The sequence below is a fragment of the Chrysemys picta genome, chromosome 2 (genome assembly GCF_011386835.1).
Source record: "Chrysemys picta bellii isolate R12L10 chromosome 2, ASM1138683v2, whole genome shotgun sequence".
Taxonomy (NCBI): Eukaryota; Metazoa; Chordata; order Testudines; family Emydidae; genus Chrysemys; species Chrysemys picta.
In genome coordinates this window covers 50,223,944-50,251,858 of record NC_088792.1, presented here as the reverse complement: position 1 = coordinate 50,251,858, position 27,915 = coordinate 50,223,944, and the positions used below count along the sequence as shown (strand labels likewise).

General features: G+C 41.7%; 1 protein-coding gene across 2 annotated transcripts in view; it reads left to right on the top strand.

Annotated features, from left to right (window-relative positions):
- SLC25A13 (solute carrier family 25 member 13) overlaps nucleotides 1-20,116 on the top strand; it is a 128,680-nt gene extending 108,564 nt beyond the window's left edge. For both annotated transcript variants that reach the window (XM_005299861.5, XM_042856932.2), the window contains 5 exons: nucleotides 551-691; nucleotides 11,378-11,516; nucleotides 16,928-17,086; nucleotides 17,192-17,282; nucleotides 18,864-20,116. In XM_005299861.5, the coding sequence (XP_005299918.1) occupies nucleotides 551-691; nucleotides 11,378-11,516; nucleotides 16,928-17,086; nucleotides 17,192-17,282; nucleotides 18,864-19,053 (720 nt within the window). In that variant the 3' untranslated portion in view covers nucleotides 19,054-20,116. The remainder of the gene's footprint in view (nucleotides 1-550; nucleotides 692-11,377; nucleotides 11,517-16,927; nucleotides 17,087-17,191; nucleotides 17,283-18,863) is intronic.
- Nucleotides 20,117-27,915: the final 7,799 nt, after the last annotated feature.

Here is a 27,915-nt window from a genome sequence, read left to right as displayed (position 1 = left end):
GTAACTTCTTAAAAGCACAAGAAATTCACTGCTCTAAATTCATATGTTCTCTGGTGTTCTGTGAACCAGTGCCAAAATTGTGAGAGAGATTCTGCCAGACCCTGCTCTTCAGTAGCATGTTTAAGTACTGGCAGGCAGATCTCAGTTTCTTTACTTAGTTATTAATTCTTCCTTTCATTTTATTACTTGCTTTACAACGTTCTTGGCTTGTCAGTATTGTGAAAATTGATGTTGCTGAATGTTTTCTTCTAACAGCAACTGAGCTAATGTCTGTACTGTAGTACAACTGAGCTAGTGTGATGTACTGTAATGTTACTAACATCTCTCTCTCTCCTTCTCCATTCCTCATCCTCCACACTGAGTGGGGGTAGGTGTTTTACCTTGTAGATTGTAATGCATTAAGTAATTACTACTAAAAATCCATAATTTGTAATGGCTTAGCTGACTGTACCAGGAATGAAACTTCTTTCTCTTGAATGTTGCAAGATCTTTGCCGGTCATAGTTTCATGTGTTTGCATGTTCATCTTTCCCCTTCCCCTTTACTTTCAGGCTGGAGGTTCTCAAGTAATCTTCACAAATCCACTAGAAATTGTCAAGATCCGATTGCAGGTGGCTGGAGAAATTACCACTGGTCCACGAGTTAGTGCCCTCACTGTATTACGGGACCTAGGCTTTTTTGGCCTCTACAAGGTAACTTTTTATTAAATGTGAATTGAAATCCAATACTAAGAGCCTCTGTAAACAAGAGACATTAATTTTAGTAGATTAATTCCATCATGCTTAGGAAGGTTGATGTGCAAATATGATCTGTACAGGACTCATCTTTGATTCTTTACTGCTGCATGAGATAGCTATATCCTTATCCTTTACTTAACAAAAGGATGATATGAAATACGTACCCATAATACATGGTCCTAGATTCCCTCCCCCCCCCCCATGCGCGCGCACACACACACACACACACACACACACGTAGAGGTAGAGATATGGCAATAAAAAGCATGGAATGTTGTGGCCCTCTAGTGTTCCCTGCATATACCTAAACAGAAAGGCTGTAGAATGATATATGCATTCCAACCATAGCTACTCGCAATGATATGTCTTTATCTAATGTGAATTTAGAATTATTGAAACATTGTGAATGTAGAATTATTCAAAACTATCCGGTCAGATCGTCTGCTAGCTTAAATCGGTATAGCTCCTTTGACTAGAATGCACTGGTTTACTTCATGCATCTAAGGATCTAACCTAATGTCCTACCCAAGCTATAATAAAAATTAACTGTTTTCCAGAGTGTAAATCACTTGATTTTAAATCCACTTTTGAGGTGTTAAAACATAGAGACTCACTTTTTTTTGGAGTTGTGGGTTTGAGCTGTTGCTACGTTTCACTTACCAGCTTATCCAGACGTTATAATTCATTTTAGTGATAAGCATTTAAGTGCCGTATAAAACTAGTTTAGAAATACAGACAACAGGAACCAAAGAGTCTGGCATAAGGGCAAACTCCATAGTTCTCTGGCAAGTTTTCCCTGCCAGATTAACAGACCAGTTAGTAGAAAGTAGAGGGATGGGATTGTTTATTTTTATGAGTGGGCACAGAGAGCCCCGCACTGTAGCCATTACCCATGCGAGCAATCCACACTCAAGTGAGTAGTCAGTTCTCCTCAGTTTATGCAAATAAGGGCAGCCAGGTTGGAGCTTTTTGTAGATAAGCATAGAAGGATAGGACATCTCGTTGTCCATAACATTAAATGTCATGTCTTAACAAGTTTAACCACAGGACAGAAAGTAATGGCTATATTCTAGTAATTCTCAAACTGTTTTTTCCATTCTGCAGTCTACTGTGTACAGAAGCAGGATTGACCCCCTTCCTACTGTACATCCTTAATCCAGTGTTTGGTGGCGTAAGGCAATATTTCTGTGTATTTTTTGTAGTGATGCAGTTTTAAACTGAAACAAAAGACAGCATGAACACCATCTGAGTACTGAAAAAAAAGTGCCACCATATTTACGTGTCATTTCCATTTGTAGTCATACAGTTCTTAAATTGTTCTGTTAACATCACAATGGAGAAATTGGCATATGTGAGTGGATGATGTATGTGTGTTTTGGCCTGGAGAGTAGTGCAGACATCTGAATAGGACTTAATGGGGAATGGTTTTTCCCTCTAAATTGACTTGCTAATTTTTTGGCCATCTCACTGTAGCTGATCCTATTGTATACACTCCCAATAAATGACATCAGGGTGTTGCTTGGGGCCAAGGTTACAACTGAAAACGTGGCTGAAGAATTCCACGTCCCTAAGGCTATATAGGCTTAGAGGACAGGTAGTGAACTTTACATATTCTAGTTGAAATGAATGAGAATTATGATTAGAAAGAATGGCAAATTACTTGATTAGAGTAGAGTTTATAAATAACTTTTCTGAGCAGCCAGTGCTAGTTGTTGAATGCAATTGGTTGTAGTCTTTTTATTTTAAATAACATTATAGTCACAGGTCATTGTCACTTTATTTTCATATCTTAGTGTAGAAGCTTTGGAAATATTTGTTTGCGAGGCACAGAACTTTTTGTTAACAGCTTATAATGATAATTTCCAAATGTAATTTTGCATCTGAACATGTACCAATTTTAATCACAGATTATGCCGTTACTGTGCTAAATATTCACTTGAGAGACAAGCTTTATCCACACTGTGAAAGCCACAGAAGCCCATTTTTTGTCTCTGATTTTGTCCTTTTATACATTTGTGGAATTCAGTGCCTATGAAAACTTGACAATCCTGGCCATCAAAATAACACTTATCCACAGAACATATACAGTATAAACAATGAAGTAAAGCTACTCCAAACTCCTGAACCAGTCTGCCTCACCTGGACGTGGAGAGACTTAGGGGTGAAAGTAGTCATCTTCTGAATTTTCTTTTTCTTAAACAGACAGCACAGATAAAACTGGAGTGAGATCAGTAACTCACTTCACATAAAGCACCAGTCAGTCATCAGAAACTACTGCCCCAAAGTATATACCAATCTGGAGTGAATTTTAACCAGTGACTTGAACTGAAAGACGCTATTCTTTTTTAAAGCTATATAGATCAATTAGCAAACGATTTTATTAATTTAAGTAAATACAGCAGTTGAGCATCTAAGTGATATTAAGTGCTCTAAATATATTTTTTTAAATATCTGAGTGAATATGGACCCCACAGTGCTAACTAATAAAATGTTAGTACCTTGATAAAATATCTGTTTATTTTTATAGTAATTACTCTAATGGGGGTAAGACAGATCTTCCATATTTTGAACTTGTTTGTTTTATGCTCAGTGTCCTTGCAAAGATAGTTCTATGATTAAAAACTCTGTCCCAAACTGTGATTTCCTTCCTTTAGTAGGTATAAATCAGACCCCACCCTGCTCTCAGGATTGTAGAAACACGAGAAACATTTTTCTTGGATGATGACTTGACCTTGTGTTTTTAAATTGTAGAGTACTTTAACAGGCTGACAGAGGTTTGTCTGGAGTTCATATAAATATTCAGTCTGTTTAGCAACCAATTCTGGTGGACGGATGCTGTTTAGAACCGATGAATTTATCATCTAGATATAAACATTAGAAGCCATCTTTCTGACAGAGTGAGCAGACTTTGCCCCTCAGGGGGTCTTAGGTGCCAGACATCTCTTTTAGAGGCTTTAGTTAAGCCTTTCAAGGAGCATCCACTCTGGTTCTAGCCATGATGGAATGTAGAACTACCCTTTTGCTATTTGCCCTATTGAGCTCTGACTTCTTTGTATATGGCGGTATCTCTTTAGGTTTCTGTTCCCCCTCCCCCACCTCTTAACAGACAGATAAATCTCCATCCATCCTCAATAAAGTTGATGAAGAACTGAACCTGGCTCATCTAGGGTTGATAAATATTGCCATCTTACATCTAGCAACCCTAAATTCCGTACATCAGACTGTCAAGCTGCTAGTAATGTTGCTCAGGGCTAAATGCTACTGTAGGCATGGATCTGAGTGGGGGTTGAAAGGAGGAGTGGCAACATCATGACACTGCTCCTCTTTCCATTTGACCCTACAAGAGCCCTTCCTGAGTGCTTTGGAGTGGGGAGGAGATGCCCATTCTCAGCTGAATAGTTTCCCACTGCTTTGCGTCATGTGGCATCATAGAATAACTTCTTCAGTGTTAATTTACTCCTGCTTTCTGAACTCTCCTGTCCCTAGGGCCAGTGGTAGTGCATCTGGGAAATTTGAAGAAAAATGATAGTTTAGACAAGGTTAAAGTGGGTTAGTATGAGACATTGTAGCAGTAAAAGTACCATTGTCCTTTTGTGGATTTTTCCTGCGGAAAGAGACAGGATTCTCTGTGAGTTTCCACTTGCAGTTTCCTTCCAATTGTTCTTTTGGGGGTGGGGAAAATGGGCTCCCTCCCACTCCCATTGCATTATATGGCAGAGGGGTTGGTCCATGGAAAACAAGAAGCTACCAGAGGCTTAAACAACTATGTTGAAACTGTTTAATGTTTGCAAAATGATATTTTTTTTCAAAAAGGGGAACGGATACCTTAACTAATCTTTTCAAGTATGATGGATGAGAACAGTCATAGTACCTATCAGTCAGTTAGTCCATCTGTAAGTACAATAATAAACCTAAAGTATTACTTGTCTGTACAAGGCTAGCTTTTATATTGGGAGTTCGAAATCTTCTTCCTAAAGAATAGTCCATGAGTCTGCTGCATGCCAGCTTTTCAGTTCCTCTCATGCTGTTTTGGTACTGTATTGATTTCTGGACAGCAAGGAAGAATCTGAAAGATTTGCATTGATTCTTCTTTCTTGAATCAGAAAAAAATGTGTACGTATCAAAACTGGCCTATTTACAAAAGACCCTATACTTTACATATCAGTTATGCAGGAAGAAGTCTCCTTATTAGAATTTTGCCTAAGTACACCTCTACCTCGATCTAACGCTGTCCTCGGGAGCCAAAAAATCTTATCGTGTTATAGGTGAAACCGCGTTATATCGAACTTGCTTTGATCCACCGGAGTGCGCAGCGTCCCCCTCCTCCCCCCCGGAGCCCTTCTTTACCGTGTTATATCAGAATTCGTATTATATCAGATCACGTTATATCGGGGTAGAGATGTAGTGACTGAACAAGGACGTCATGATTTGGCTCAGTAGGAGTTTTTTTGTCTGACTGTATCACTTAAGCATACAGTGAATTCTCAACAAATGCATAATATTCAACTGAGAATTGAACTGGCACTAGAGAGCAACAACATTAGCGCATCACATAATCAATTTTTTCTTATACCTTAGAAATCTAATATCTCCATCATGGTTCTTAAATGTAGAGATTTGCTAAGGAGCCCAAATACTAAACTAGGCAAGTTAAATTACCCTGTGTATCATGGAAGAATGTGTTTTCATGATTTGAAACTTTAGCTAGGAACCAGAGAATCGTACATGCTGATCCTATCTTCACCATAAAGATTCATGCACAACTTGAAAAGAACCCCCATTATTTGGCCAAATTCCATGTATTTTTGTGTTCATTTCCAACCCTGAAACAGTTTTTAGATCCTACATTGCCTGCTATTCTAGTGTTTACCTGCACAGTTAATGAGAATCGCCTGGGCAGAACTAAATATGGATGAGATGAAAGAGGAATCTGAAGCCTTTGTTGTCCTACTGTATAATTTTAAACCAAAAACAATTTTTGAGGAAAAAATGCTACATTCTGATTGGATGTTTAGTAACCTGATCAGATAATTGACATTCTTTATCTAGTTTTTTTTACAAATATATCTTTGTGATAAGAAGTGTAAAAGTGTGTTTTTGTTTTGTTTCACCAATAAGAAGCAAATCTGGTTTACAATCTGTTATTGGTCAGAAAATTCCATCATTTAAAAAAGGTTGGGTTGACACTCCTTACTTATTTAAAGCTACTAGGCAAATATTTTTCTTTTTATATGAACTTTTGAACTACTTGTTTCACATTTTAGAGTAATTATTCTAGAATATCATACCGTTCATACCACCTGTTCCTTCGAGGAGGTAAATATTGTGCCCCTTATATTGAGCCAGTTTGTTTCCTTAGTTGTCTTTCAAATTCTTCTACAGCTACCAGAGGGGGGTGTTCTGTGGAAGGCAGTTATTGTGAGAAAGTAGCTTGCCGACACCAAAGCGTACCCAAAGCAGAGAGAATACTTACTTATTCTAACCCATTATATGCTATTTGTATTGCCAGAAGAAAGGTAAAAGTTGGTTTTGTTGGGTTAGTGTCTTTAACAGTCTTTCTTTAATTTCTGGTTTATTTTAATGGTAGTATAGTAGAACTTATACATCTCACAGTAAAGAGTTCTGGAGTCATCTTACAAGATTCAGCAAGGTTTACAGTCTGTCTTTCACTTTATAATACTCAAACTTATTTAACACAAAACATTTAATAAAATAATCTTTTCATTGCAATATATCAGGATGTAGCTCCTACATATTATTACACTATTACTTTGGATAGTATTTTGTTGGGTGTCTTGTTACCTAAAGATATAACAAATAACTTTGCATTCAAATATTAATTGATGAAAAAATAAATGTTATGGTCCCATTTTAAATATCAAATATTAGAATATATTTAAGTCAAATTCTTATAAAAAATAGATATTGCCAGCAAAGGTTTGCGCTTTAAGTGCTAGAATTTAGTACAAAAAAATTCCAAAACTCTGCACTGCTTAATTCTTGCCATGTTATGGATCGGTTCTTGGGGAGTTGAGACAGGAAGCCTGATCTCCGCTAACATGTTGTATAGATTTTTGAAAAAGCAGTGGTATCACAAATACACAAATTGTGTGTTCACAACAGTGTAATAAACATATTAAGCAGGAATATTTAGTAAAAGTTAAAGGGTGTTTACATAGAGTGCTCGTTTTCACCCATACTAGTTCTCATGTATGAATACACGCAGTTTGAACAGTTGTATTAAAAATAACAAAAAAGAAAAAGGAAAAGATCCAACCCACCGAGTAATGCTGATAATTTTTATCTGGGACTTAGCAAAGCATTTGAGATTGGTACTTTTCCCCCTCTAACTTAAATAGCTAAATGCATACAGTTGTGTTTATTGGTTTAAATATATATATTAGTTTAATCCAATATGATTTTAAAATGAAGGAAATTACAGCCCCCCAAAATTGCTATGTCTAATTCTGTAACATGGATGGTAGCCGGCTGACTCTTAACCAAAGAAGTGCTACTTGGGGACTGTTACAGTTTTGAATCTGAAGGGTTAAGTTGCTAGTAAAATGAAGAAGAATGCTAAGGGATCAAGAATTGACATGCTGCCTATTGTTTGTAGCTATAGGATCAAAATAACAATTATACATGCCAAATAAATTCTAAACCTGCAAGGTAGAAAAAGAGGGGGTGGCTGTAAGTACAGGTGCCAAAAGCATTAAATAACCTTCTTAGACAAGGTGCACCACTGTTGTCTTGAATACTTCTAGGTCCCCCCAGTCTGGCATTTTCCCCCCTGCACTAGACAATGTGCATTCACTGCAGGAGACTAGGTTAAGCCTGCGTCTCCCAGACCTGCTGGCTCCTTGTGCCCAACCCGACACAGAGGTGCCTTTGTGAGTATAATTACCCTCCCCTTGTAGTAGAAATAGTTTATTTAGAGCCTTATTTGCAGGTAGGGCTGGAATAAGCAGGAATTAGCATGCTAAAGAACTGCCTCAGCTCTGACTTGGATTTGTTTATCAGAATCCTCGGGAAAACCAGGGATGCTTTTTCTCTATTGGTTTGTTCAGCGAGATACTATCCAAGATTAAGAGCTTTAAAGTCATTAAAGAGATTGAAGATGGGAGCCAACTGGCAGTTGTATTAGGGAGGCGCATGTTGCGGTGTGTAGGATCTCCCAACAATTTCATGCCTGGCAGGGTCTGCGCCCTGGTTGCCAGAATAAACTCAGGCGGATGATCCTAACAACTTGCTGAGGACTGATTAAAACTCTGTTTGGCTTTCAGCACGTTGTCCACATCAAAAAGGTGTGAGAAGTAAAATAAATGTTTCTTTAGCATTTCAAGATACTGTGGCCAATCTCCCTAAGCCTTCCTAATTGGCCTAGGCTGGTTGCGGATGATTAACTTGAAGTTAAATGAGGCCTGCTTTTAAACATGCTTTCCCAGACTTTAAACAGAATGATGAGAGGAAACTTTAGACTGTTGTGATATTGGAACTGAGCCAAAGTGGGTTATTATTAAAGTGGATCCAAGTTTTGATCCAACTTTGTTTACACTTAAGCCAGCTTAGTTGACAGACTTTCTCTCTGTGTACCTGAATGCATAATATTGGGGATATTAAAAATATGCTATTTCCATCTAAGAGAGTGCTATAAGTAGGGGGGAAATATTAGCAGTTCAGAGTGAGTGAAGAGTTGCTTGTAGTTGTAGCGTATTAATTTCCACAAGTTATTTTAATTATGTGGAGATGTGTCAGAGTATGAAGGAAAAGAAACATGCGGGCTGTTTAATGATAGCACTACAAAGAAAATAATTGCAATAAACTCTTAAGGCAAATGCAATATGGAGATTTGCCTTGGGAAAAGAATGTTTAAAAATAAAGCTTTAGGGAAACAATGTTCATACTGCAAAATATCACTAACTAGAGAGCAATCGTTTCTGAATGTTGCCTGTGAGATAAATGTAACCAGAGCACACACTTGGTTGTTGCAGAATGTTGTCTGTTCACATGTAACTTTGTTTAAAAGGGAGTGTGGAAATTCTATTCTAAGATTAAAGATCACCATAAAACAGGCTTCTGCTTCAGCATATAACAGGAATTCTTGTGTAGATAGTGATGTACACTAAATACCTTTGTACATCCTAAACAAAATACATGGGTTACCAGGAACTCTTGAGAATCCAGCCCTATCCAGTGCTCACTGTGTAGGATGTCTGCTGGCACTAGTCAGCATCTCACTAGCAGCGGTGTTCCAACTTGCATTAGTCATTGTTGCAATGTTCTCTGACCACTACACCCACACCGTATTGCCAGGAAACCTCCTCTCTTTTCCAGGAACTGATTTTGCCAATACACTTCCTGTACATCAGACTATACTTTCCCTAATACAGATTTTTTCTTCTTTCAGTTATTCTGACACCTTGGTGCGTCTGTATATTTGTCTGCTAAACAGCATATACTTGTAACAAGTAATCAATGTTATACAATATTCCAGCACAGAAAAACTGATCTAATATGTTCAGGCATATCATTAGATTTCATGAGATAAGTGCCGATCAGAGACTATTTACTCCGTTAGGCAGAGCTTGACTTCTGAGAGAGATTTCGTCTTGATTTGCCTGTCAGTCTTCCTAACATAAATATCTGAAGTAACTCTATTGAAGTTAAAAGCAACAGAGGGTCCTGTGGCACCTTTGAGACTAACAGAAGTACTGGGAGCATAAGCTTTCGTGGGTCAGAACCTCACTTCTTCAGATGCAAGAAGAAGTGAGGTTCTGACCCACGAAAGCTTATGCTCCCAGTACTTCTGTTAGTCTCAAAGGTGCCACAGGACCCTCTGTTGCTTTTTACAGATTCAGACTAACACGGCTACCCCTCTGATCTATTGAAGTTACCACTTGTAAAACTGCTGTGAGAAGTGATACCTTAATAATGGCTTTGGTGTAAGACTCTAAATAACCCCAAAAGGCTAGAGGAGCAGCTTGGCACTTGTTGGAAGGATTGTGGCTGAACCAAAAAAAGGTCTACCCTGAATCTGGAAGGGTAGAGAGCCCAGGGCGGGAGACACAGGGGTCCTAGCAAAAGATGTGAACAATCTTTTACCCAGGAGCACCGCCAGCTTTTCTGCCGTCCTAGGCGGCGGACGGTCCCACCCTGAAATGCTGCCCCCCCAGAGAGGTGGCGGAAGGTCCCACTGCCACAGTCCCCGCCCCCCAAATTGTAGTGTCCTAGGCGACCGCCTAGGTCGCCTAATGGGTTGCGACAGCCCTGCTTTTACCTCTACTTTTCTCTTCCTGTCCTTCCCCTCTTTCCAAATACATTAGCTGTTTGTCGCCGCACATTCCTTCTAATCACAACCTTGGTGTTTTCAAACTCTTTCCTGGATCTCTGTTCTGAAGTTCGTATGCAATTTCTTATTGCAGTTGCAATGTGGGCATTGGCATGTGCCTAATTTTCATTGACCATCTGCAGAAGCTATACACCGCTTCTCATCTTGTCTGACTTTTACTTTCATGCTTCTGAAGAACTCCAGTTGTCTGCTACTGCCCCAAAACTTTACTTGCTTTCTTCTCTTCTTTTAAACAAAATGATTATTTTAGAGAACATAGCAAACAATACTTCAGATCTTAAACTCCATTGGGTTTTCATATCAATTAGGCATATGGATAGTAAGGCAAATTATTTTATCAGCCAGTGCTGAAAATCATTTGTTTTATTTTTTTTAAATCTACAATTAATATAGTCCTTGTATTTTCCTGCAAATGTAAAAAGCATGTTTTGTGTAAGAATTGTGATTATGGGCACATTATCACTCTTTTGTAAATGAGAGCATGTCTCATTAATCTCTCCGTCACAATATGTTTTGTTTTTGTTCAGCAGTTACATAGTCTATTGCAGGGGTAGGCAACCTATGGCATGCGAGCTGATTTTCAGTGGCACTCACATGGTCCGGGGGGGCTCTGCATTTTAATTTAATTTTAAATGAAGCTTCTTAAACATTTTAAAAACCTTATTTACTTTACATACAACAGTAGTTTAGTTATTTATTATAGACTTAGAAAGAGACCTTCTAAATGTGTTAAAATGTATTATTGGCACGTGAAACCTTAAATTAGAGTGAATAAATGAAGACTCGGCACACCACTTCTGAAAGGTTGCCGACCCCTGGTCTATTGTCTGTAAATAGGTTGGACTACACTTATTTCTATGGAGTAATTATTGTAAATGGGAAGTTCTGTGGTGAAGACCCAACCTGTGACTTAGGACTTGTATTAAACTCATCCTGAATCTCATGCAAAGCTGGATGGCAAAAATTTCAACTACTTTTTGTTCTCTAAAGAAGTTATCAAAGTTTACCCAAGTGAGATGGCATTTTTTCTATTAATGGCAAATAACTGCAGTATTAAAGAGAGAGGGAGAACAAGTGGAAAGTAATAGCATTTATTGAACCAACAAATAATATACAAACTTCTGTATGGAGTGAAATACACGTCATTATTTCTCACAATTTTGAAAAAAATTGCTTTTTCTGCATTTTTTTTGCAGTAGAGAGGAAAAACTGGAATGTTGCTCAAGTTTCTCATCAGCATTCTTGGTCTCATTGTGATCTTTCTCTGACCACTCAATTTTTGTTTCACCCAGGGTGCAAAGGCATGTTTTCTACGCGATATCCCCTTCTCTGCCATTTACTTTCCATGTTATGCTCACTTGAAAACTGCATTTGCAAATGAAGATGGACAAGTTAGCCCTGGAAGTTTGCTCATGGCTGGATCAATAGCTGGTAAGTACCTGAATTCCTTTGCCTATGGCATACTGTTGCACCTAGATATCACTGACAGATGCTTTAGAAATGTGTTTATTAATGAGATACCTGATGTGAAGGCAAAAAATAATTGTACTATACCAAGGTGTTAACATTTAAATATTAGATTGCAGAACATATAACTGATCCGAATGAGCTGGCGTTAATATTAAGGAACTCTTTGTATTTTTGACCTAATGATAGCATTTATATTACTATTTGTAGTAGTAAAAAGAGAGCAAGATTTTAGTCTTGAAATATTAATGTAGTGTGACATCTTGCCTAGTCAAGTTGTTATGCTGTTGTCCGTTTTGGTTGGTTGATTGGGCAAGTTGTTACTGTAAAAGTGGTTCATGAAAATATTCATTTCATTCTCTACTTCTTTGTGATCAAAAGAAACTTGAATATCATTTTGGTATGGAATCCAAATGCATACTAATGATACAAACATCTAAGCAGGCCACTAGCAGACTCTGACAGCATGGTAAAAGTAAGTCATTGACCACAGTATCCCACACAGTATCTTGGCTTTGTGTTTTTGTATATTTTTTTCTATTTAATCTTTTTTATAAAAAAAATGACTACATTTCTGGTGATTTTGATCCAGAGTTTCTTTGAATCAGCATATACTTAAGGCAGCATAAGCAAAATAATAAATAAAAGTCTATCCAAAAACTGAACACCAGTTATGATGATAGATAATAGAAATGTAATGGTCCTGGAAAAAGCCTGCTTCTGTTTTGCATGGTATGAAAAGACAGATAATAGATGCCTATTTCTACCCTGCTGCGTTGTGGTTAAAGGGTTGGAGGGGAGGGGGCATTGTATGGAATCACAAATCCACATTTTTCTCACCTGCCACATGGGAAATCTGGTCAGAAAAGGCAGTTGGGTTTTTTTTTCTTCTGCATCCCAAAATGTCAATCCTCAGGGCTCGTTTAATTCATTTTTGGGGACTGAGACTGAATGTTGGGATTTGTCTTGGGAATCTGCTGCACTGCTGACAGGTGTTCTATATGCAGCGTGTCTTTGTGCTGATGCGTTTCAGCTCTAAGGGTGTCTGCACTAAAGGGCTAGAATATGTAATGTAAGGATGCATTTGCCTCTGTGGCTGCTGCCGAGCTTCTAGGGCTCTGAGGATTTTAAAAGGTCACTGCAGTCTTAATTTAGCATCTGTCTAGCTGAGAGGGGCCCATCAGCCTAAAATGCCGCCTCCTCCCACATTCTATATCCTAAAGCTCAGCAGACTCCAAATCACAGGCAAAGGGTCCGGAGGATCTGCTGAGGGAAATGTGTATACAAATATAAGGAAAAGGAATTCTTTCCTTCCACTCCCCCCATGTTAATGGCTCGTAGACTACTAGACCTAGGCCAGTGATTCTCAAACTTTTTTACTGGTGATCCCTTCCACATAGCAAGCCTCTGAGTGTGACCCCCTACTTATAAATTAAAAACACTTGTTTATATCTTTAACACCATTATAAATACTGGAGGCAAAGTGGGGTTTGCGGTGGAGACTGACAGCTTGTGACCCCCCATGTAATAACCTCACGACCTTCAGTTTGAGAACCCCTGATACATCTTCTCTGATAGCAGCACACTCTCCAGCGGTTGTAAGTAAAGGGCTAGTGGAGCAGGAGAAAGATGGAGAGAAATAAATCCAGGGCAGGTAGTTGAACTGCTCAGAATGTGGTTACTTGTGTTTTTTTAAGCTCCCCTCTTATTGGAGACAGATGGGCAGCTTTTTGTTGTCAAGGGCACAGGAATGTCTCCTGGAAGAGTAGCCTGCTTATATAGCTAGCATGTGTGTGTGTGGCCAGACTTTGGGCAGCCTGGAACTTCTGGACATCTTCAGGTGGATTATGACCCAGGCTTAACTCTAAAAACCAGATAGTTTTGCTGAATCCTATGCCTTCACTTTTTCTACTAGCTCTTTGTGCAGTGTTTTGTAGCACATAGGAATTGAGCTGGCACCAGTTAAAACTTCTCTAATCAAATGACTGGTGCTTAAAAAAAAAAAAAAAAAAACCTCACAGAAATTGTTGAAAGAAGATGGATTTAAACTCATGTTAATTCTAACCCATTTTAATGGAACAAAACAATTTTTGAACTTTGGAGTCTGGAGTATCTACAGACCTGAAATATAAGCTGGTATTTTTAAGCCAACCCATTTCTTAGATGTTAGCATTTTTCTCTTTCTAGCCATTGTCAGGTGATTGCAGACTGAGATAACTGTCGCTTTGAAGTTCAGCCACAGAAGCAGTCCGATATGTTGCTGATATGTGCTAGGAAATCAGCTATAACGGGAATTCTTTATCCAGTATTTTCAGTAAATTCCATGAGGCTCATCATGTGGAACAGTGCAGGGATATGGATGCCCTATTTTTACGGAAGCAAGATATTTCTTTTATTAGAGGCAAGCTAGTAACCCTAAAGATCAAAACAAGGGATTGATGAACTGGTGAACTGGAAGATTGGTGCTCCCACTAAAAAGTCATGGGCATGTCATGGAAAAAGATCTCTCAAATGTTAGGTCATATCCTCAGCTGGTGTAAATCAATCTAACTCTTTTGACTTCTGCAAAGGTAGGTTGGTTTACTTTAGCTGAGAATCTGATCCACTGTAGTTAGAGCCAATTCTGCATCAGTAGCATTGCATTATGTTTTCAGAAGTGTGAGCCTCAAAATGTGCTTGAACTAGGTTACCATATTCAAACATTTAAAAAAAGAGGACACTCCACAGGGCCCCGGCCCCGCCCCCATTCCAACCCCTTCCCCAAAGTCCCTGCCCCAACTCTGCCCCCTCCTCTGAGCACCCCGCATTCCCCCTCCTCCCTCCCACTCTGATCTTGGTTGGGGGTTGCTAAGTGCTTCCCTGCTCCCCACTCGCCCTGCAGCCCCTGTGCCCCCTGCGCCCCCCTGCCCTTGCAGCCTCTATGGCCCTGCCTGCCCTGGTCCTCCTCGCCCTGCAGCCTCTGCACCCCCCCCGCCTGCCCTGCCCCTGCACCCCCCTGCCCCTGCAGCCTCTATGCCCTTGTCTGCCCTGCACCCCCCCGCCCCTGCAGCCCCTGCACCCCCCCGCCCCTGCAGCCCCTGCACCCCCCCCCGCCTGCCCTGCCCCTGCACCCCTTTCCCCTGCAGCCTCTATGCCTCTGCCTGCCCTGCTCCCCACTCGCCCTGCACCCCCCGCCTGCTCTGCCCCTGCCCTGCCCCTGCTGCCTCCATGCCCCTGCTTGCCCTGCTTCTCCTCGCCCTGCAGCCCCTGCAGCCCCCGTGCCCCCTGCTACCCACTCGCCCTGCAGCCTCTGCGCCCCCCGCCTGCCCTGCCCCTGCAGCCTCTATGCCCCTGCCTGCCCTGCTCCTCCTCGCCCTGCAGCCCCTGCACCCCTCCGCCTGCCCTGCTCCCCTGCTCACCCGGCAGAGGGAGAGCTGCAGGCTCCACGTGGAGCCAAACACTGTGTCGCGCTGCTCTGCGGGGGAAGGGGAGGGACTCTGGCTGCTAGAGGCCACAGTGGCTGTGAGCGGCTTTCAATCAGGCCCAGCCGTCCAATCAACCGCGCCGCACTCTGCATGAGGGGAAGGGGGAAATCCTGGATATTTCTACTTTATTAGAAATCCCCCCTAGATGGTCATTTAAAGCTGAAAAAGCCGGACATGTCAGGGGAAACCCGGACGGATGGTAACCCTAGCTTGAACTCACCTTAGTTGTGGAAAATACCTATCTTGCATATACACCTTCTAGTATTTACAGAGCAAACTAGAGGCATTCAAATGTGCACATGTATCTTTTGTATGCACGTTTCTCAAGATGTGACCCATGTTATCAATATTTCTTTTCCCCTTGTTTGTTGTTAGGGACACGTATAAAATCAAAACCTGTTTTCCTTAGTTTGATCTTCTCCTGTTGCTCTTTCTTCACCTAATGTCCCAGTCTCTTTGATATAACATTTGATGTGGGGATTATCATAATGTCAAAGGATCACAAGTTAATTTGTTCTTTCTGCTTATTTCTCCTATGAACCTCCTCATCCTTTTCCCCCTTATCCCTCTTCATTTATTGTCATCTCCTGCTGTGTAATTTGTCTAATTTCAATTGTAAGTTTGTTTTTAAACACAAATGTCCCTAGTAATAAATAACAGGTGAAGAGAGAGATGGTAATTAACATAGAGTAAGCAGTATTGTTTCTAAGTATGTCTTTTGGTTTTCCTTGAAACCATTGGTTGCTCTCTAAAGGACAAAAGTCCATTTTTAAGTTGAAGACGTAAATATATCCTGTGGTCAGTAATGGTAAGTGGGGGAATAAATCAGCATTTCTGGAATTTAGTTCAGGTGAAACTTCAACCATGTTTTAGCCTTTGCCTGCCAAATTTGCAAATGTGAAAGTTTGTGTGTGTGTGTGCATGCGCGCACGCTCACGTGCTTTCTTCTTTTCTGGGTTTCGGGAGCGGAGGAGCAGTTCCTATTTTAGTGATATGCGCACACTTACTCACAGCTTTCAAAGCAGTCTGTTAGAAGGGTGAGATGGTGCTTTGAGCCAGACCATGCTGGTTTGGACAAAAATTGTTACAGAATTATTAAGCCTAAAAAAAAAAAGAAAAGGAGATTTATGCATCTGCGTCTGACCAAGTTGGTTTGGAACATACGCAGAATGGAAAAGTAATAAAACCATAAGAGACAGTGTCTTCTGAGCACAGTCTCGCTGCCTTTTTTTTTTTTTTAATCTCAACATGGGCAGCCCTGATTTGCTAGAGTGACTTTAGAAATATCTCCTGCTGTTATTCAGTATTTGTTGCTTTCAGTTGATTATCTGCCAGGGTAAATTTAAATTTTCCTCCAAATATTCAATTGAGGATGTCAGACATTGCTCTGCAGCTGAGAAATGTGTGTTTCCTAATGAGAAAAATGAACCCTTTAAACCTTAGCTTGTGTATCTTGCTGATTGTGCACGACATTATGTAGTTCCCAATAACATTCTGCATGAGGTTGTTTAAGGTGTGTGTGAACATGCTTTTTCCAGCACATTGTGTGATGGGAATGTCAGAAACCACAAAGGGGCATGAAAGGGAAAGATTGACGTCATCTCCAAAAACTGTTAACTTATTAAGTAGGCAAGTTTATGGTTTGTACTGAAAATTTCTGTATGCGCCTCCTGACTTCAAATAAAAATATGGTGGGGCTGTTCATCTAACCAGAGCCTTATATGAGTGAAGTACTTTTCACAGTGGCTACGCCAATTCATTGTTGTTCTTCCTCATTAAAAGCAAATATTTGTGGCCTGAGTTTTCTGAGGTAAGAATGAAAGGCACAGTAACCTTCCCATGCAGGAAGCATCTAGTATGTGTAACACCTTACCGATACCTGTCTCTTTTTTCCCCCTGCTTCATTTTTAGGTATGCCTGCGGCCTCTCTAGTTACCCCTGCTGATGTTATCAAGACTCGATTACAAGTGGCAGCCCGGGCAGGGCAAACCACTTACAGTGGTGTCGTAGACTGCTTTGGAAAGATACTGCGAGAGGAAGGCCCAAAAGCTTTGTGGAAAGGAGCTGGTGGTATGTAAAACAACTTAGATGCCACTTGTTTGTTTGATGACAGGGAACCAGTTGTGTTTTTAAATTGATTTTTGTCACTCACGCTTGTTTTGTTTTTCTTTCAAGCTCGTGTGTTTCGATCCTCTCCTCAGTTTGGCGTAACTTTGGTGACTTACGAGCTGCTGCAGAGATGGCTTTACGTTGACTTTGGGGGAGTGTAAGTATACTGTGTGAATGTATCATTTGGGCTCTGATGCTGCAACTGGCTTTGCAGAAGTGAACCCCTGTGACCCTGCAGAGTCAGCTGCAGGATTGGGACATTAGTTATTAATGCTTTGCAGTTTCAGAGAGAACTTCAAGATCATGAGATAAAAGGCTTCATCGCACCAAATTAATTAAGCTTCTGTGGGATTTGAACAAGTGTTTCTGTGCCCATTTCACAGCAATCTGGGCCTTATTTTAGTACCATAACAGACCCTGAGAGGATATTTTGGACATGTCAGTGTAAAATGAGATCCTGAGAGGATAAATGGCAGAATGGGGAATAGAACTCCTTCCTGCGCTAACTACTAGGCAACAATGCACCACTACTTAGTCATTGCTGTTGGGGAGGGGTTCTGCATGTGACCGGGCAGGGAGTATTATTGTTAAAAGGCCTGTAGGTTTCGCTGGAACAGTTGAAGAATGCGATGATCAGTTGTTGGTGGAGCCTCAGTTCTGCCTCCTTTTACGCATGCACCACTTTTGCTTGTTGCATCACAGGGATCTGATATTTCCATCACAAGGTATTGACTCTGTTGCATCTACTGCAACACTTGCAACTGGATTTAGGCAGTGTTAGCAGGATAATAATATATGGAGATAGCTCTATCTCCTAGAACTGGAAGGACCCTGAAAGGTCATCGAGTCCAGCCCCTGCCTTCACTAGCAGGACCAAGTACTAATTTTGCCCCATATCCCTAAGTGGCCCCCTCAAGTATTGAACTCACAACCCTGGGTTTAGCGCCAATGTGCAAACCACTGAGCTATCCCTCCCCCCTTTTAAACGCACCTGAATGGGTTACGATGGCATCAAGGAGGAAGCAAGAGTGGGTTTTGTTGGCATTAGTTCTCTTAGAAGTGTGTAGCTGAATTTGCCATTCTTTGGTTTTACAGTGGAGATACTGAGACTGTTAACAAAAAAAATCATGGTTAGTAAAACCATGCACAAAATATCCCCCTTTCCCAAGCACTGCTGTGTGTGTACTGTTAGTGCTGTCTGAGGGTATGTCTGTACTACAGATGAAGATGTGATTGTAGCACGGGAAGGCATAATATACCTAGCACAAGTAAGAATGTATCCATGGTCCCTGTAGGTTTATGCTGGGGTGACTAGCCCACGCTAAAGCCTCTGCCACACCAGCTAGATGAAAGCTAACACGGGTATGCCTACCCTTACCACAATCACACCTTCATCTGTAGATACCCATACAGAAACATTAGCTGTTCAAACTCTACTGGTTGCTGGATGAGTGATGCAGAGTGCAGGAACTGGGGATGGGATATGACCACAGTTTACTGCAGTCTCATCAAGTAACACGCTATACAATTTCATCTAGGTTTGACAACTCTCTGTGATGATTAGCATGAAAGCTGTTGGGATCTTTCTAAAATATTACAGTGTGATTCTCATTGCTTTATAGCAGGGATGTTTTTGCCAGGTGGCTGTGGGGTTTCTGACCTTAAGATTCTTGATTTACAATTTATCAAGAGATTTTGGTGTCAGTGTTTTTACAGAAGTTTTACTTTTATTTTGCAGAAAACCAGCTGGATCAGAGCCAGTTCCTAAATCCAGGATCACACTACCTGCTCCTAACCCTGACCATGTTGGAGGTTATAAATTGGCAGTTGCCACATTTGCAGGGATTGAAAATAAATTTGGACTATACCTACCTCGATTTAGGCCATCACCACCTACCTCACAGGCTGCTGCAGCCATTGGACCCTAAAATGTCATGTTACTGCTGTAGAGTTTTATTAGTGGTGAAAGAGCCACTTTTCTGATCAGTCTAATATTTCATTCCTTTAGCTTTTCATCATATATCAGTTAAGTGTCATTTCAGTTTTAAGGCAGTTTTCTTAAATGTAATCATTGGTCTTTGTGCTTCCTTAACCAGATCACTGTGAAATTCTTACCAGTTATTCTTTGGGTTCAGGACCATGAATGTATTGTCCACATCTGACATGTGCTTTGTGTTTGGAAGGCACTAATATTCAATTCTGTTTGTGGAGGAGGATTAGGGGTGGGGGTTATGAATGCGATCATCTGGCAGGTAACATTCAAATGAGGATTATTATGCCAAAGTGGCTGCATATTGGATATCAGATATTGTCACTGAAATATAGTCAATGGAGATCATGGTGCTCAAGCAGAATGATTTTGACTGTACATGTAAATTGGTTATAAGCTTAGTGCGTGTTTGTAGAATTCAAAATATATAAAATATACACACACACATACAGTACCTGAGTCTGCCACTATGGCTTCAACTTTTTAAATATGTACACGCACAAGCTCAGTTTCTGGATTGTATTATGAAGCTTTTATGTGGAACATGTTTTTGTAATGGAAACCACATTTATAAACATTGAGTCATGGTATTCTGTTACTGGTATCAAAATGCTAGGAAGGAAGTGTTATTGTCCATAGTCTTTGCACTTTATGGAAGTACTTTTGGCATTTTATTACACGTACAATGAAATTACAAGACTAGGTGCCTATCTTGGACATGCTGATATCTGGATTCTTGTTTGTATGATGCACTTAGTAAATGCTGCTTGTTGAAATAAATGCAATAGAAAAATCCATGCACTGTATCAATGGTACCTGCCTTAACCACTGGCTTGTAATTGGAAATTATTTGTTTCTAGATTATTTACTTCATTAAGTTGAATAGGGAGATTAAAATATTCTAGAACACAAGATTTTATCTGGGGGAGGGGGAAGTGCCTTGCACAATGTTTAGAGGATTGTGTATTTATGAAGATAGAAATAAACCTTTCAAACAGCGAGACAAATGTCTGTTATGCAAGTTGCATAGCAGATTTAATGTGTGTCTTTCAATTTTATACTCTGTTTCAAGGCTAACTTAATTCATTATGTACAGGCATTTACAGGTTGGGTTAGGAATGTAGTTACCTTTGTCCACCTGAGGCATAACAACTTGGGAGTGTGAAGAGCAGAGCCCCTTTGATGGGGCTATGGCTCAAGAAGAAACTTTTCTGTAGTTAAAAGCCTGAATTGGAGCAAACTTTCATTACTTTGAAGCTGTCTCTGTGTTGTTTAAGTAACTATTAAACGATCTGCCTATGTAGCCAGTGCAGGTTGAAGTGGTCCCCGATGTTGCTCCTAAAAGGTGTCACAAGATTTAGGTCCTAACAGGGCAGTAATCCTTGCTAAATATTTTCATTTCTATTAAATGTGAACTATGAGTTTATGGGAATATTAAAGTTCTGTACTTTGTAAAAGTATTACATTATTAGGTATATGACATCATATTGGTTACACTGTAACTTGTCCAAATGCCAAATGGAAATGGATGTATTAGTTGCGTTATATATGGCTTGTTATAGAAAACTGCTTTAATTGGCCATGTTTATGTTTCAAAGTAATCAGGGAAGCAGAGCAGCAGGAGGAGTCCGGAGTATCCATACATTTAAAAATTAATAAACACAAATATAATCTGATTGTAATTCCGTTTTGGGAACCCTGACAGCCATGCACACTGCTTTTTCCAGGAGTCATTACTGAGCTTTGCAGATACTTCATGAGCTCTGTGTGTGAGAGACAGGTGATGGGAGCAGCACACTGAGTTCTGGTCCTCCTCTATTAAAAATAAACTCCATTCCCCCATGTATCAGAGGGGTAGCCGTGTTAGTCTGAATCTGTAAAAAGCAACAGAGGGTCCTGTGGCACCTTTGAGACTAACAGAAGTATTGGGAGCATAAGCTTTCGTGGGTAAGAACCTCACTTCTTCAGATGCAAGGCTGAAGAAGTGAGGTTCTTACCCACGAAAGCTTATGCTCCCAATACTTCTGTTAGTCTCAAAGGTGCCACAGGACCCTCTGTTGCTCCATTCCCCCATGACTCCCAAACTACAGTTTTATACAAAAAAGCCAAAGAATATACTTATAATGGCAGCTGCCAATAGTCAACACTTCAGAACTTCAAGCCATTTGGTTTTAGTGCTATTTGTATATCTTTTTCTAAACCTTTGCCATAGCTTCTGGTAACATATTCCACTGCTGGCTGCTTTCTCCGTCCATGGGGCAATAGTTCTTAACTACATGCTTCCACCTCAGATATATTGCACGATACTACATGTACCATGTAAGGCTCTGAACCCCCACATATGGCTCTGATAGCATCAGGTAATAGCAAACTAGACTGATTTGTGATGGTGTCAATCCCCTCCCTGATTTATTTCTTTGTTGGTAGTGTGGATATTGAGCTATCACAGTTTCAACCAAAAATTCTTAGCAAAGCCACATACAAAATATCCCTCTGCCCCTAACTGCTCTTACAGATGATGAGGGGATTTAAAAAAAAACACATGAATGTTGTGGTAGTATCCAAAGACTCTAGTCAGGATCAACATGTGTGAGGCTGTATGACACATTCTTGCCTTTGGTGCTGTATGGAGACACATGGTACGCTCCTTAGGCTGACAAACTTACTGGCTCAGATCTTGTAAGATTTTGCTCTTTGCTTTATCTTTTTAAAAAAAAGCTTTCAGATGTTTGCACTCTTCTGGTTTATGGATAAGTTTTGCAGTGTGGGAGAGGTAAGGTGGGATGTAACCTCAGTTTATTTGCATCTTGCAGTTCTGTTGAGTAATCTGTTGTAAAATTTTGTTCAAGAATTGGTAAGCCTCCATATATTAGCATGTTGAAGTGTTTCTGAAGTGTTAAATCCGTACCCTTGCTATCTCCTTACACCATAGCTAGGGCATATATATTTTTGGTCAGGTGACTCTGGAGTTTTTGAGTTTGATAGCTTAATATTTACAATTTGCTGCAACTTCTTTTGCGAGCAAACATACCACAAGCTTCAAAAATAACTTAGGCAAATTTTCCTAAACCTAAAAATATGAAAACCATTAAACCACTCTACAGCTTTCTTAGGGATAGATGGCCTTTTTGTCTTCATGTACCCACCTATAACATCACTTCTGGTGTGTTCCTACCTTCTTAGTTCTTCAGTGCTGACTAATTCCAGCAACTGACTGTTAGGGGGAGAAATTGAAACAGTTATTGTGAATTTCAAGCTTCAGTTTTTTTTGTTGAAATATTTATTAGCATTGCTTAGACTAGAAAACAATATTTAAATCTAATGATTATCCATACATTATTTAATGGTTTAGAATATCTAAACCTCAAGACACTTGCATTTTATAACTCTCTGGTGAGTTTGAAATGCAGCAAATACCCAGTAAAAAGCATTTGAGCAAATTGCATTTGTAACTACACATGATGCACTGTATTCCTATTTATTATCCAAAAGGCAGCATGTGAATAGTGGCAGCGGCTGATGGAGGCATTCGGCAAAGGCTTTTACATGTTCCTGTTCGGCAAGAGGAGATATTTTAAGATGCATGTTAGTGGCTTTTTGCAATTATATGCCCTGTTCCTCATAGCATTAGGAAGCAATTCAGCTGCTCGCAAAGTTCATCCCAGCTGCTTTGGTTATGTATTAAAGAGTTGTCTGATTTTTCTTTTTTTCCCTCCCCCAAACCAAGTGATGGGGATTCATTGTGTGCATAACACAGTAGATTATAACATAGTTGTATTACCAGAGAATTAACCCTGCTTAGGGTCTTGACAGAAAATCACTCTTAACCCTATTGACAGACATCTGTAACTATGAAAATTGCAGTTCTCATCTCTCTCATGCCAAAGAACATCCACCTGTCACAGTGTGCCCCTAACTCTACAAATGCCGTTTCGCCAGCACAGGTAACATGAATAATTTGTGACATTCGTTCGCAGTTTACGACGAGGAACTAAATTTTCAGCAGAGTAATTTTGGGGGTACCTACCTTAAGGCACCTTAATGGGAGCCTGATTTTCAGATAGTGCTGAGCACCGCTCCTGTGAAAATCAGACCCCTGTGAGGTGTCTCACGTTGGGCATCCAAAATAAAGACTCACTTTGAAAACAGACACCGAGTCCTTGCCCTGGAATGTGCAAGGGGAACACTGCTGCATCCCCTGAAAAAACCTCTGAAGTGTTTATAATGTGCCCATCTAGACACTGAAATATCAACCTCTACCGCCACCTATTCTGCATGATTAAGGCTATGATTTTGTCATGGAGGTCGTGGAAGTCACGAAATCCGTGACTTCCAAAGATCTCCATGACATCAGCCCACATGCGGCTGGGAGCTGTAGGGTCCAGCCCTTGCCGGTGGCTGGCAGGAGCTGCAGGATACCCCCACCACCTGAGATGGTGGGGGCCCCGAGCGCTGAGCCACTGCAGACGGTGGGGGTACCCTACAGCTCCCAGCCACTGGGGGGGAGGGGTTTGAGGGATCCCCGCTGCCCACAGGTGGCAGAGGCCCCCAGCAGCTCCCCCCAACTCCTGCCTGCCCAGGGCAGCGGATGTACCCCGCTGGTCCTCGCAGCCGGGGTGGAGCTCCTCACTGCTGCGGGCGGGAGGGGGAACCCTGCAGCTCAGAGCCATGGTGGGAAGGGAACCCTGGTGCTCAAGAGACGTGGGAGGGGGACCCCACAGATGGTGGGGGCCCCCGGAGCTCCCAGTGGCTCCCCATTTTGTCACGGATATTTTTAGTAAAAGTTAGGGACAGTCACAGGCTTCTGTGAATTTTGCTTTATTGCCCATGACTTTTATTAAAAATATCTGTGACAAAATCTTAGCATTAGCCTTGATTATCCTCATTTAAATAAGAGCTTTAGATGAATACATGGAGCCTACATCTCAGAGGCTAAATTAAAGACTAAATTTTCAAGTCTTTCACATTGTACCTGGAGCTGCCAAAAGTGCCTTCAAACCGATGACAAGCTATTTAGTCGGATCTGCTAAGCACTTTCTTTGCCCAGCTGCCATTATATCATTTACATGTTCTGGATGAGCCTTGAAGCAGAGGGCCTGGTCACTTGAAATCATTAAAATCCCCTTGTGCATTTTGTAAAGAATAGGAGCGTTAAACAGTATGTCCTGGCCAAGTTCCAGCTTAGCTAATTACATTACCTTGGCAGATCTCTTCATATTCCTGTTTAGCATTGTGCACTTTTAAACAGCTACTCCATTTTGCTCCAGAGGAGGCTGCATTTTGGTGGCAAGAGATGTAAACCCTATTATCATTTACAGCTATTGCCTTGAATTCCTTTCCTCCAACTCCACAATGGATTCCCTCCTCTCTGGCTTCTGCTCTGCTGAAACTGCCCTTACCAAGGTCTCTTCCTCATTAAGGTCTTGATCCTGCATCTCTGAAGTAAAAAAAGAAGCTTTTGCCATCGACTTCAATGAGTGCAGGATCAGCAAGTAAGGCCCAGATCCTCAAAGATATTTAGGTATTGAAATCAGTGGGAGTTAGGTGCTTAAATACCTTTTGAAGGTCTGGTCCTAAATACCTTCACTGGCTCCCTCTTCCTCAACACACCAAACTGAAGCCTCTTTCCCCCCCCTCCCTCCCCACCTCTAAATCTCTTCATAAGTCTGCCCCTCCTTTCACAAAACTTGTCACATTCCCCCCCCCTCCCGATGCCAGCCTTAATATCCCAAGTGTCTGCTTCTCTAACAATCATCTATGTTCTTTTTTCCATGCTATCCTTACGTTTTCAGTGCCCTCTCTGGATCGGTTTAAAAGGCTGCTGTGCTCTCCAGGCTTGTTTCCATTGTAATACCTGAAGAAATGGACCCACTAACAATGGTTTGCAGCCATTGCATATAGATGCTATTTTCTTGCTCATTCTTGACCAGTGTGTGTTCAGGGCTGTACAAATGTAGAGGGAAAAGGAAAGATTACAAATGAAATCAGACTTAGTCAGTACTGTATTGCCTAATTGCTGTTCAAATGCCAACCATGCAGTGACCCACAAATGTTTGTTTTACCCATCGTGTCTGAGGATGGCTGTTGGTGGAAGGTGCATGTTGGGAGTGGAAGGGGTGGCTTCATTTTTATGAAACAAGTGGAGTTTTGTGTTCAGTGGGATCCTGAGCAAACGTGGGAACACATGGGCACATTTGGGAAGCTAGTGAAAAGGAGACACTTGTTCGGACATGGATTGTATGAGGTGTCAGAAGGTTATCAGCCATGGATAAGGCTAAGATTTTGTCAGGGATATTTTTAGTAGAAGTCATGGACAGGTCACGGGCAATAAACAAAAATTCACGGAAGCCATTACCTGTCCCTGACTTTTACTAAAAACCTCCCTGACAAAATGGGGAGGGAGGAGGGTCCAGTACCCTGCCCCACTGTATGCAATGTCAGGAAGCTATGCCCTCCTCCTTGCCCATGCCCAGTGGCTAGGAGCTGGAAGGGACCCCTGACCACGGGGCTAGGAGCTGGCAGGGATCCCCCATCACCCTGTAGAGGTGGGAGCTGGTTGGGGGTCCCACGCCACCTACGGTGACTGGGAACTGCAGGGTCCCCTGCCACCCTCTGAGGAACTCTGGGGGATCCCCCACCGCCTGCAGGGCTGGGGGAGGGAGGGTCTGCTGCTGTGGGGCCCCAACGTCACGAGGTCATGGAAAGTCATGAAATCCGTGACTTCCATGACTGACTCGAAGCTTTAACCATGGATAGCCAGGAAAGAACCCCATGCAGCAGGCCTTTCCATGAGAGGTGGAGTGAATGCACAAACAGTTGCTTTACTCCATAGCAGAACCTTATTCTTCCGAGACTGAGCTGCAATATTTTAGTCTCAACCTTATTATGTTCTACCCTGACCTTGTGCCTGGACCTCTTCTGTTTGACGCTCCTGTGCTGAGCGTCTTTTTTTACCCGGGTGTCCCCAAAGAAAAAAGATCACTCTTGGGAAAACCATCACCAGCATCTTCTCTGTGATCTAGGCCTGCCGCCAGGGGGTTGGGAGGAGCGGTGTTCTGTGCTAAGTGGGCATTGTCCTGTGTGCACAGCAGTGAATCCTGAAGAGTCTTCTGAGGTTTCTCTTAAAACTGTTTTACAAGCTAGTAAAGCCACGAAGGAGCGAGAGATTGGGAGGTAAAACATGCAGCATTTTCCCCTGAGGTTTCAGAACTGAAAGGTAATATGGAAAAAGTAGAGGCAAATTTGCCAGCAGTTTACAATGCACTGCAAGAACTGGCTAGTCTCCCTCATACACTGTGGAAGTTAAGTTTTTTCAGCTATGATTGGAAATAATGGAACAACATATTCAGAAAAACACCTCCCCTCCCCCTAAACCTGAGCTCACTGGTAGGAGAGTTAGAGGCAACACAGTGCCTAGAATGCTGGATTTATTGGACTTTCAATTGGAAGCCCAATAGACCTCACCCTTGTTTTCCAATTTTGTGTACTCAGTTGGGCCTGCAAGGGGCATCATTTAGATGTTCTCTCTCTGACTTACCAGTGCAATTACATTCGATGTCTAGTGCATCTTCTGCAAAAGGATGTTTGCCACTCAGGGCAGGATTCCATAGATTGGAACGGGGGGGAGTGAAGATGTCAAACTCTGAAGTGCTGTCTGCTGCTCTGTTGGGCAGGACCAGTTTGTCTATTTGGTTAGCAAGTACTGCAGATAGCTGCATGTGTAGTGGCCATCTAATAGGTAGGGCCCTACCAAATTCACAGCCATGAAAAACACGTCATGGGCCGTGAAATCTGGTCTTTACTGTGCGTTTACCCTATACTATACAGATTTCATGGGGGAGACCAGTCAAATTGGGGGTCTTGACCCAAAAGAGAGTTCACAAGGTTATGTTGGAGGATTGTGGTATTGCCACCGTGACTTCTGCACTGCCTTCAGAGCTGGGCAGCTGGAAAAGCGGTGGCTGTTGGCTGGGCATCCAGCTCTGAAGGCAGCGCCCTGCCAGCAGCAGCACAGAAGTAAGGATGGCATGGCATGGTACTGCCACACTTATTTCTGTGCTGCTGCCTGCAGAGCTGGGCGGCCAGAGAGTGGCGGCTGCTGACTGAGGGCCCAGCTCTGCAGGCAGCAGCGCAGAAGTAGGCATGGCAATACCATGCTATGCTATTCTTACTTCTGCTGGGCTCCTGGCCAGCAGGCGCCACTCTCCAGCTGCCCAGCTCTGAAGGCAGCGCCGCCCCCAGCAGCAGTGCAGAAGTAAGCGTAGCAGTAGCACAACCTCCTCCCTACAATAACTTTGCGAACCCTCCCCCCCCACACACACAACTTCTTTTTGGGTCAGGATCCCTACAATTACAACACCGAACTTTCAGATTTAAATAGCTGAAATAATTAAATTTATTATTTTTTAAAACCTGTGATTGTGAAATTGAGCAAACTTGACCTTGACTTTGGTAGGGCCCTATTAATAGGACTAGAGAAGCCTTCTACCATGCAGGGAAGCGGTGGCCAGCACATCCCTCAGCCCAAGCCGCTTCCCGCAGCCCCATTGGCCTGGGACGGCAAACCGCGGCCAGTGGGAGCTGCGATTGGCCAAACTTGCAGACACGGCAGGTAAACAAAATGGCCCGGCCCACCAGGGGGCTTACCCTAGCGAGCCGCGTGCCAAAGGTTGCCATAGCAGTTGTATGAGCATTCTGCAATTCTTGGAAGTCACATGTTCCCAGTGCATAGCCAAGGTCCCATGTTTAACATGCTCTGAAGTGTTTATAATGTGCCCATCTAGGCACTGAAATATCAACC